Source organism: Neolamprologus multifasciatus, chromosome 3, assembly GCF_963576455.1.
Source record: "Neolamprologus multifasciatus chromosome 3, fNeoMul1.2, whole genome shotgun sequence".
NCBI lineage: Eukaryota > Metazoa > Chordata > Actinopteri > Cichliformes > Cichlidae > Neolamprologus > Neolamprologus multifasciatus.
The window spans coordinates 21958853-21971044 of NC_140441.1; the positions used below are offsets into that span (position 1 = coordinate 21958853).

General features: G+C 42.4%; 1 protein-coding gene across 5 annotated transcripts in view; it reads right to left on the reverse strand.

The window, feature by feature from the left end:
* Positions 1-12192, reverse strand: part of chd3 (chromodomain helicase DNA binding protein 3) — a 63851-nt gene that overhangs the window by 15191 nt on the left and 36468 nt on the right. For all 5 annotated transcript variants that reach the window (XR_014870376.1, XM_085138801.1, XM_085138792.1 and 2 more), the window contains exons 36-40: positions 11306-11414; positions 9008-9140; positions 6413-6608; positions 5394-5557; positions 4939-5065 (exon numbers count right to left, since the gene is read on the reverse strand). Coding sequence is in view for 4 of the 5 variants with exons in the window: in XM_085138801.1 (XP_084994927.1) it covers positions 4939-5065; positions 5394-5557; positions 6413-6608; positions 9008-9140; positions 11306-11414 (729 nt within the window). In the remaining variant the exon portion in view is untranslated. The remainder of the gene's footprint in view (positions 1-4938; positions 5066-5393; positions 5558-6412; positions 6609-9007; positions 9141-11305; positions 11415-12192) is intronic.

Sequence of the window (12192 nt, forward strand, 5' to 3'; positions counted from 1 at the left end):
CAGACACGCGTGCTCCACTCCATCTGTTTAATGTTTACGCCTCTAAAGGATGAAGTCTGGTCTAATGTGTGGGACTCCTTCTAGCACAGATGTGTAGCGTCCTGATGGCAGAAACAGGCTCTCCAGAATGCAACTCGAGTTATTGTGCAAATGCTGACAGACTGCCACGTGTGAGACAGCACCAAACAATCCTTCATCAGAGCATTGTTACGTTTTGTTGCGTGGTTCACAGAGTGCAGCTAAAGTAGTAGATGTGCACTTAAAGCGCCACAGCCCGAGTATTTTTGGACATGTTTTGTGTACTCAAGTGTGGGAGCTTCTCTTGGAGAAGTGCGCTGTTAATGGAGGGGGGGGGGGGGGGGGGGTCGCAGAATCAGAGAATTGTTATTTTAACTCCGTCCATTCCTCCAGCTCACTTTTTTTCCCTCCCCCCACCCCCTTTCGGGCTCAATCTAAAAAGGTCACTACGCAGCGCAACCCCAATCAAGACCGTAAATGTGGTCTCATTTGCTGCATGCTTGTGCCCCGCTGCGGTGCTCGAGACAGCAGCCCCCAGGCCCACGCTCAGCTTCAGCTGCAGTCTCGCCACGAAAAGGCCCCCAGTGAGCAAAAAAAAAAAAACCCACGAAGCAACACAGCACGCGTGTGACTATTTCTGAAGCAGCCGGTGCTCGGCCCAGCCCACTGCCAGTTCACAAGTCACAACACGAGGTTTAAACAACCAAACTCGTGCGGCTTTGGTCCCTCTCAAAATACCTTGGTAGAAAGTCCGAATGTTTTCTTGGCACGGCCCGAACCCAGACAGCCTGAGCATAATGACATTTTCAGAGATAGGCCCTGGCTCTCGAAAAAGCAATGCTTTTGACAGATGTCTCAGTCTGCAATTACAAAAAAAAGAAAAAAAAATCAAGATACACCAAGAGAGAGGGACAGGAGAAGCACTTGGAGAGAGAGAGAGAGAGAGAAAGCTGGCTATTGCGGTTTTTAGAGCTAAAGCTATTGGGGAATATCAGGTTTTACCAGTTATCTCTGCCACATTGCCGCTATCTAAACATCTCCAAACACGAATGCACATGCAGAGCAGAGAGCGCGTCTGGAGAGCACATGCTGTTACCAAACTAATTACGAGAAAATACATGCTGGAAAAACTGCCAGCGAGCCCTGACAGACTGCAGACGAGGAGAGCCGGACAAGAAGTCAAAATAAAATCGATTTTTCTTTTTCTCTGCTTTTTTAATTCTTAAGCCGTTAACTCAATAAGTAATAGGAGCCACAGCAGGACCCAACAAGAGAAAATAAACAGGCTCCTTGGGGCAGGTTTGATAGCGCTCCGACTGTGCTTTATCGTTGCACAATGTGTCATTAGATCCCATAAGTGCTGAGCTGAGTATTGAGGTTTCGAGGCCGGACATGTTAAGAGATGAGAACGCCTTAATATAGCAGCGCAGCACGCTCGTGTTTGATTTGGGTAATGTCTATTTCAGGTGTCTATCTGGCAGCCACATCAGAAAGCTCTGCTGCAGATGTTTTTTTCCGATATGGACTCCTTTCTGGATTTTTAAGGTTTCACAACTAAACCTGCTTAGGGGTGGGGGGGGAGATAAAGTGACTGTTCAGAGTGCCTAAAAGGGTGCTGCTTTAGAAGCCATCAGGTAGCTCTTTCAGTCACACGACACGGCATTAAAATGAAACCCAAGACTCGAGCAATGATCCGAAATCTACGCGTAATGCAAAGACATCCTGAAATACCCGACTCCCCAGGCACGCTCATTTCAGCGAGGCCTCTGTAATATTTTTCCGTTTTCTTTTGCCTAATCTTTTTCCACAACAACATAACCATATATAGCTGGAATTCCTCAAATGACATCTTTAAAAATAGGAGCAGCACTTTGGACCGGTTTTGTCCATCAACGGCGCACGTTGCCAAGTAATCAAGTTCTGATCTCTGCGGCCAGATCTGGGCTTCTCTGTCGGGGTGTCTCGGAGGCTGGAGTTGGCGCGCACCCTTTCAAATATGAAACTATAAAAAGTGTGACCGGTGGGATTTGTCTGCTTCTGTTTTCTCACAGGTTTCTTTTGCCAGAGCAGATGGTATAAAAACAAGGAGGACATTAAACAGTGAAAATGAATGGCTCAGTCACGCTAGAGAAAAAAATATGACAGCAACCTCCTTGAGCCTAGGAAAAGTCAGCGGTTGCCCAGTGATTGGATTTAATTTTTTTTTCACATCTGGAAACTCGTTAGAAGTAGAAGCAACTACCAACAGACTAACCTCAGGGCAACAACTTTCAATTGTAAGGCGATTGCACAGGATGCCTGGTTGGAGGCAACCTGTCTCCAAACAATTGCAGCCTGACTCAAACAGATTGGAGGTTTGCCAGCAAGACATCAACCTGAGTCAGTCTGCACTGATAAGTGCAACTCGTGTGCAACGCATCTCTTTGCAATAGGGGACTTGACTCAACGCATCTGCATAGTACTTATATTCCTATATAAAAGAAAGCCTTTCTGAGCACCTGTGATATTTTACAGTTAAACTGCTGTTCTGCAGTAACTATGTCACTATCTGTGGAGAAATGTCTGAATTTCTCTTTGGATGTCAGTAGTTGATGTGAATTTCTGAGTATGCAGACTGCAACAGATTTGCAATGTTCCCTGTTTCCACCGTTAATGATCATATTACCACAAACAGGCTGAATGTAACTGTCAACTTAATCCAATTTAATCACAAACCAATGCAAACTGATTTGGTTTTCTTTCTGTTTTATTGCTGCCTGACTCACTAAAGTTTCTCTGAGGATAGCAACTGACTGCAAGTAGCAAAAGCCCAGGTCCCCATCTTTGAAGCAGCAACAAGACTGAAAGCAATTACAATCATTCATTCCTCAGTGTGACTGTAGCGTAAAGACTAAACCCAGTTAGTGATGCAGTTTAGCAAAAATAAGAATGCTAAAAACTGTTGCAGCAGATTCTGAGATTTACCCACTAGTAATCAGTAGCATGGGTGAAGCATTTTCCATAATGCAACACAGTACCATCTTTTCATTATACCCTTCATGCCTGGTTAATTACTATAGCTTTCAAGAACTCTTGAAAGCACTTTCTCTTTGCTTTCTATTTTGAAGCGAGCTGAGACTAAAAGATAGTTGTCTGTCACGCTGATCGCTGTGTCAGATTACACAGAGGCATAAAATCTTGCCACTTTATGACTGACAGACATGACAGACTGCACCCTCTGAGTCACGCTTGTCATCCATCAAAACATGTGTGTAAAGAGGTGCTAGCTTGTAATTTCCAGGATAGCAAGGAAAGGAAAAGGAACAGAAGATGGCAGCTGAAGCAGTCATTATAATATTGAGTTCTGACCACACCGGCAACATAATTCCTCTTTTGCATTGTCATGATTACAGCTGTACAGAGCTCAGCGGTAGAAAAAAATATCTCGACAGCTGGAAAAAGCAATCTGAACCGAAGGGAACTGTTGTGGATGACACCAACACATTTTTAACATGCTAGTGAGACACTACAGGAGGCTGTCAGGCATGGAGCCCCGTTTTTAGTCCGTAGGCGAACAGACGGCCCACATCGTCTGGATCGGCCCACGATCGCAGCGATATCATGTAGTCTGAACCTGGCATTAAATCAGCTCTCCTCAGGCCAAGAGCAGCTGGTGTATAAAAGTGCACTAGTTTTCAGTGAATGTTTGGCATGACTGAGTAACTAGATGCCATAAAGTGTATGCGCTCAATACAGCTCGTTGGCACGTTTTTACGAATCTGTAGATTTTGCAAACGGTGCCTGCTCCGAGCCTGAAAACAAAATCAGAACTTTGGCCACATCGAGAACAGAATTTAGAATTTGAAACCAAGGTGGAGTCGTGAGAAATATCAGCGTGCGGCTGCTGATAACAAGAAAATTATGAGTAAGTAAGGTAAAAAACACAAAAGGAGCCACCAGAGCGAACAGATCTGTTTACAAATGACACTGGTTAACAGATTTGTTTTGAGTTCTGCTTCATGAGACGTGCATGGTGGTTGTTTTTCTTGGCTTTTAAAAGATAACTGTCTGTGAGTGTAAAGCAGCATTTGCAGTCATTCATTCAGACAATGACTCAGAGCAGCTCGGAGCGGCAGGAGGAGATTTGACTGAAAATGATCAACTCTGAGAAGCTCAACAGCAATGAGTTACCTGCGACCATAAACTCTCAGCTCATTTTAAACCTGCGCGAAGTGTGAATTTGCACAACCCCGACCACAATGATCCCTTTGACATCACCAGAGTAATTTTCTCAGACTGGATCCAGACCCAGAAATAAAAAAAATTAAAAACAGCACCACGGCTTCCCACAGGTTGATGAGAGCTCCTCCCGATGAGCAGACTGAATTTTTATGTGGAAAAATCGATGGGAAATTACTAAGACAAACTGAATGTTGCGCCTGAGCCAGCAAAACCATCTCCACCGCTGTCCATTATCAGCACGTTAACGAAAAACAAAAACAAACATGACTACGGCCACTTCAGATACAGAATTAATGCACAAAATGACTCTAAAGAACCCTTAAACTGACGCTGCGGCGCTGCTTTGTCCTTAAACATCCTTAAATCACGTGCTGTGATAAGAATCAGTTCCTGAGCCAGAGGCAGAGCTGCACTGACACAGCAACAACACCTCCGCAGAGAAGCATAAATCTGAGTAAATATCATCAGCTTGCCAAGTGTCAGACAGATCAAACAAGCTTCTTCTTCTGCGCTATAATTACTGAAGCCCTAATGCCTCCAGATGTTCGATTATTACTCAGTTACTCACCTGTTTGTCTCTCATACGTTCACAAACTGCATTTTCTGCTGACAAAGCTTTTTTTTTTCTTACTGTCACATTAAGTACACACTTTGGTGCTTTACAGCTGCTACAGTGTCAGCGGCGCCTCAAACACTGACCTGATATGAATGATCCAGGTGGCATCTGACTGTAATTGGCCCCTCCCATGTGTAGGGCGCTCGGGGGCGCGGGTGTGAAGGGGGCTCCGTAGTTCTGAGGGGTTGCGTAGGGTCCTGGAGGTATGGGCTGTGGAGAGAGACCGTGGGAAAGACAAAAAAAAAGGTTTTCTTTAGAAATTCTGCACGTGGTGATTTTAAGAAAATCAAAAAATAAAACGAACCCCCTTTTGAGTCGTGCAAGGTGACCAAAATAAAAAGTGCAGAGTAAGCAGCTGTGGAGTTAAAAAGTACAGGTGGGTGAGGATAATGGGCTCTATGTTTTCATTGGATGTCTTCCATCTATTATTTTTCCACTGAGGGCTGGCAAAGCTCGAGCAGGTTTCAACCTGTCAGTGTTTGTGTGTGTGTGTGTGTGTGTGTGTGTGCTGTATTTAGAGGCAGCCTGATGTGCTGACCGGGGGGGTGTGCGTCTCTGTGCCCTTGCTGGCCAGTCGGCTGAGGATGCTCCTCTCTGACATCTGCAGGCGGGCGGCGATGGGTGGGACTCTGGACAGCGTGGCCGGTAGCCGAGTCACGTCGGCCTTCATGTCGCTCAGCAGCTCCTCCAACTGGTTCAACACTGCAATGACAACAACAATAAGAAGACCACAATAAGAAGACCACAATAAGAAGAGCCACCGACCAGGTGCTTCAGCTTCTCATTGTTATTTAGTTTGCTCAAAATCTTCAATTAATATGAAGAAATGTGCTTTTTTTGGAAGGTGGCAGTTCAGGTGTTTCACATCCGAGGCTGCTTCTGTGCTATGAAGGTCAAGACTATAAATAGTCTGCTTAAGCAGCTTTATTTCAACAAGCTGTTGCTTTTCTTTCCTCAAATGCTGAGAATAAATGTTTAAATAGCACATTGTTGATGCTGTTTTTGTAAGAGATTACAGTTCCCATCCTCCAGTATCTGCCCTCTCTGTCATCGCACCCTAACAAGTAATTAATCACCGTCCGCAGCGCTGCTGATAAAAAAAAAAAAAGTTTTCGCCTTCATTGCGTTCGGGTCTGTTAAGACGTACGAGACGAGAACAAGACCAGCAGTGTGCTGAGCGTGTTATTCTGTCGACAGTGCGATATAAACATGGATGGGCTTGCTAAGGAGCCAGCGAGGAAATGTTTGGAGCGATCACTTATCATTGTGTAAGCTTATCTGCCTGCCGTTTTTTTGAAGTCAGCTCCAGGCAGAGCGATACGGTCAACTCAGCAGGAAAAGATTGCACAACAGCTGCTGCGAGATACGCCGATGAGTATCTTTTATCCCCCTCTGATTATCTGCCTGACAATCTTCCCTGCTTTCTCTGAATCCGTCTGCGTGCCTCTGCACAGATCTTCTTCCCCGACACAAACGTTTGTGTTAGATTTGGTTCGCTGAACAACACCAAACAATTTCCTCGCAACTCTCGGTGCCTTTCATCCGATCGCTCCTGACCTTTGTGCAGGACAGCGTTGGCTGGCTTGTTTCCTGCCAGAGACTCCTTGCTGAGGTGCTGGTGTGACTCCGCCAGGCACTCCACCTCTGCAAAGCGTGCATTGAGCGCCATGGCCGGGTGGCTGGGATCCTGGGTCATGTTTAGGTAAGCTGCCCGCCGCAACTGCTCCTCTATCACCAGCGCCTGCTCCAACAGCTGGAGGATGATGGATCAGGAGGAGGTCAATGGAGAAAGAGCAGAGAAAGGACTGTTTATGAATCCGAGGTCATTGAAACCGCAACATGTATATGTGCTTTACTATGATTTAAAAAACCATGTAATTAAAAAAAAAAGTGATTTAAGAGTTGTACTGATTGTGGTTTGCACTGTATTCTGGGCCTTCCTGCACACTATTGGCTCCAAAATGACAGCGCTGTGATGAAGTGCACTTCAACACAGATATCAAGTTACAACATTACAGAGCGCTAAAATTTGCCACTTCAGTTGGTCTGCAATGCCTCCAGGGCTCTCTTACACAATAGTTCCACTCCCAGTCTGGATATTAATAATTTACCACAGCTACAATTTAGATACCATCACTGTATACAGTTAAAGTTAGTAACTTCTATACTCTTGTTCCATATGTGCATTTTATTACATTTATCGTATGTTTATCTTAAATGGAGCTTTAAATAATTTACAAATAAAGATCTTTGAACAAAATCATATAAAAAGTTTTTCAAATCTAAAGTTTGGTTATAAAATCAACACAACAGGCCGTAAAAGTACGGCTGAAACAGATCTAGTACCTGAGCAAAAACTGCTTGTTTAAGTTTTTGTTTGTGTATAAAAAAAATGTAAAGATTTGCTTCCATTATTTATTTATAAATCACAATCTTAATTTAATGTAAGTGATTTTGAGGGTTGGACTGTTGTTGGGTCAAACTGACATTGTCGAGATCGGAGCTGGACCAGTTTATCAGCAGGCTGATATTATCTGCCGTTATAAAAGGCATTTATAATGGCAGATAAATGCACATTTAAAAAGGAGAGAATAGATGATACAAAGACTATGAGTGTTGGTGTTGCGTAGCTTTTCCTTTAGAGAGCACTTTGCAGCTTCACTACTGGCAACCCATGTATCTGTTAAGCTGCAATCAATGAGCAACTGAGCCAAACAGAAACGGGCAGTGAATCAGTAAATAAGTAACTATACATGACAAATATTTGGGAAATCTGTTTATATTTTTCAACTCTAAAAGGAAAAAAAAAATCAGCCGATATATACTGGAATATCAGACTTTTAACTCACCAAATATCGGTACCAATATCAACCTTAAAAACTGTATCAGTCGGGTAACTGAGAGGGACTATTTTAAACCAATCAACCAATTTATTAATGGAAAACTTAATCAGGAGCTCAATCATTTGCAAAGGGTGAACACACTGCATCCTGTCCTAATGGTGGAAATGCTGCGATTAACAATGTGCCATCAACACTCAACAAAATATGTTTCTAAACATAAAAAATACATAAAAATACATTTATTTGTAATTTAAAAGACCATGTTTTTTTAAAAGGTATGATATAAATATCCTTAAACAAAAGTTATCTATAATCACACAAAGTGTGTCCAGATCAAACGAGAAAAGTCTATCAAGACTGATAATGATGAGAAAACAAAGATTTTATATCACATCTTTTATGCATTGAAAACACTCAATGAATCAGCACATTATACTTACTGGGGTAATTTGACAGTAAGTATATAACCACACACCTGATTGAAAAAACACTGCTAATAATAAGATGTGTCACACCAGCGTCACACTTAGCCAATAAGAAAACTGACAAAACAGACGACCTTTGCTCTATTTATACTGAAACCTACAAATCTTCTCAATTTTCTTACCAATTTCTTATATTTTAACAATGTCTTAGTTGGCATAGCAACCCTACTAATAATAAAGGCCTCTCATGAGTAATCCAGCTTCGTGAGTGTTACTTTATGTGTGTATGGGTATCTGTGTGTGGGTCCTGGAAAAGGTTATTTGTAGTAAACGCGTTGCAAAAGCTGCCGTGTTACACAACCAATTACAACTAAGACAGTGTGATGAGAAATCGTTTTATTTTCTGCTGTCCTGTGCATTCTCGATGGCAGGTTCACCCCCCCATGAAAGCCTACAATAATTTAGCGAGAAAATAAATGAGAAACGACGAGGCTGAGGCAGAAAAAGCGATGCGACGCAGCAAATGAGGATGTTGAGTGCAGGATCTGAAACATGTGCGCCGCTCAAAAACAGGATGAGAGCTCTTCCAGAAATGCAGCGGTCAGCAATACCATTCAGCTAATATGTGGGTCTAGGGGCATCTGTCATCCGACCATCAACCGAGTCAAGTGATCGAAGACACTGGACCGCAAGGCTTTTTATAGCGACTGAAACCATCCGCTGTCATGTTCACGGCACACCACGTTCCCGCATACGTGGTATGAATAGGCAACATTTGTATTCAACATGTGAGCCCTTTGAAAGCTTGGAGGAAACTGACATTTATAAAATGTGCGAGTCTAATGTTGAACGCAAGAAGTGAAGGTTTTCGTGACCCATCTTACCTTGAAGCGCCGAGCCAGGAACTTGTTCTTCATTTCCAGGAAGTTGCCTTTATTTGCCTGCGTCTTGAAAGGCTCGTTGATGATGGCGAACTGGGGATCATTCTGGATGTCCTGCCACCGAGCGTAGCCGTGACTGGCGCTGAGGTCAAGGGTCATGTTAACAACACTTTGGGAATAAGACAATAGAAAGTATCTAACTAAGTACACAACATCACCCTGAAGCTCAACAAGGAGCACTTTTAGACATTTTGTGCATTGGGGAGAAGTATTAACAACATAATTTTTAAAAGATACGTTCATAGCAGGAGTTAAATCTGCACATAAATACCACTGACATTTCATCACCATGAGTGCACTAATGTAGCTTAAAACAGGGGTGTCAAACATAAGGTCTGTGGGCCAAAATAGGCCCGGCAAAGACTCTTATCCAGCCCATGGGACAGCTTTGGAGAATGTGAAGGAGGGCATTAACCTTTGTATTTATCTATTTTAATTATTTAATCATTTTAATTGTATTCTCATAGATTTTGCAGCATTCAAACATTGATGCTACACCAGTTTAAATAAATAATATAGTCAATTCAATGACAATAAAGCTCCTGTTCTTTCACAATCTTCATTGTTTCCACAGCATAAAAAACCAAAAAAACCAAAAACATTTTATGTGAGTTAGCAAAAACTCTTTTATAATTACAGGACAGTCTGGGTGATGAGCTACCAGAACTGAGAAAAACTCAGATGTACTGTTGAGTTGCACTTCTTTTTCTTATATCAAGACATCTCAGGGAATAAATGTTTAGTTAAATGTCTTTACAATGACAGAAAGTGGAGTTTGTTGGTCCGGCATGGTAAAGATCAAAGTAGTCTGTGTGTGGCCCTCAGTGTAAAATGAGTTTGACATTCCTGGCTTAAAATAAAAACTAGAAAAAGAGAAAAAACTTAATTGAAAACATCTGTAGTTTCTTCAGAGGTTATAGGATCATTTGTGCTGCTTTCTTATAGCTATCCTATGCTAACCTAATACTGAGTTGTATGAAAAGGAGGAAAGGTGGCCCCTGTAGCCTGCAACACACATGCAGTTAAGGGATTGCCTTCATTGCATCTCTAACCATGTTTTTCGGTGGCTATGGCTCAGGAGGTAGAGTGGGCTCTATGCTAACTTTAAAGTTGGTGTTTTGCATGTCAAAGCATCCTTGCAGATGATGCAGAATCCCAAGTTTCCCCTGATGCCTCCATTGGAGTGTGAATGTTAAACAAGGTGCTTAATTAGATAAGCATAGTAGTATATAAGTACCTGCTAAGCACTAAATTTGCCATTTTGGAAGCTTAACGTAATTTCCTTTAGAGCCCAAATCAGATAATGATGTTTAATGGCTGCAGCTGATCGGTTTAACTTTAAAGCATGAAGGCCAGAAACAAAGAAGAAGCAAGTCTTGCTCTGTCTAGAGTTATAAAAAAAATCCACCTTTCTTTACGTTAGTTAGTTTAAAGTTAATGAAGAAGAAATAGTAAATTATTTTCTTAATATCTTCAGCACCAAACAGAAAAACATTGACCACTTTTGACCTTTACTGCAAGCAGCAAAACTTGATGCTTAAAAAAGAAGCAAAAGCAGAAGTTCTAAAAACTTAAGATCTCACTTAGGACTGACTCCAAAAGTGAGTCAATTCCTTTAAATTCCTATAGTCGTCATGCATCGGCTGGTATCTGTCCATGTGATGCAACCACACCATTGGGATGCAGCTTACTTGGAAGCAAGCAAGCCTCATTTGATGACTTTGCACAGGAGCCTCTTGCTCAAGTACGGCCACTTCTGGCTCCAAAACCAACATGGCAACAGCCCAAATGCCACACTCGGGCTTTAAAATAGAAGTCCACAAAACAATGGCATTGCACAAAGATAAGTAGCATCTTCTAATCTTACTCTCACACAGAATGAAAACAAAGGCTAGTTTCCTTCCAAAATGGAGCTATTCTTCTAAGTGTTTTTTTTTTTACATTTTGATTTCACCTCTAAGCAGACTTCAGGCAGACTTCTATTTCAGTCTATGCAGGCCTCAGCATCAGCTTGTAGAATAATGAAACCTGAGTTTAACGTGAATACTCCACAGCCTTAATGACCATAATAGAGAGAACAACATGAACTAAATGACCCTCCACATCAGTGTCCAGCAGACACACAGTTTGCTGTTTACTGAGGTCTGGCCGGCTTGTTGACTTATTACGCTGGGTTTCTGCTGGCCGATACAAAAATAAACGCGCCAGGGTCATTGCCCGGGCAACTGCCATCAAGGATACATCACGATTCCCGCCAGCAGCCAGAAGTCGTGCCGGCGGTGCCAGATCTCGTTCATCTTCCCCGAAGAGATGGCGGCCCGCTCCTCGTTCTGCCAGAGAGTGTGCAGCTCTGCGGAGAGAAGCGAGCACAAGGTAAAGAACACGAGGCGGGTTTACACGGCACGCCCAGAGCTTTTCTGGGTCCGCGATCAAGGAGGAGATAATTCTGGCTCAGTGCTGCTTTTGTACGGAAGCTCTGGAACACAAGGGGAATGTTTTGCTCATTCATTTAATGTTGTTTGGACTGCTTCGCAACTTTTTTGGACAAACTGGATATTTTCACCCTCACACCTTTTTCACTTGATTAGCAGGGGGGTGTTTCAAACACAAAGCCAGTATTCAGACAGAGAAAGTGAACTGAGAGTCGTAGGACAAAATGCAACAGATGTAGAGAAGTCTTGTTATCTGACAATGTTTTTTAAATATCTTGTTCTAGTTTTGGGGAAGTTCATAAAAGAAGTATCATACAAATATGAGCGGAAGCATGACGCTTGAACAAGCTTTATGGAAATTCCTATGAAATTTAGCAGAACACTTGTTCACACGTGTTTCCTTGATTGTTTCTTCTGATTACCACTGAAACACTTCCAAAAAAAAAAATTACACAGGAGAATAAAGCTGCTAATGAAGGAAATGTTGATGCATGACATCATATACAGTAGTGTGAAACAGCCTTGACCCCCCCCCCCATTTCTTTATATTTTGCTAGGAAAATGGGAAATACCTGCAGTAGTTTGTTAAAACGTGCAAATCTACAAGAAATACGGTGTATAAAGCAAAAACGAGAGTTTGTACGGCTTCTTGAAGGACATTCAAAGCTCAAAAATGATACATTTCACTCAATCAGA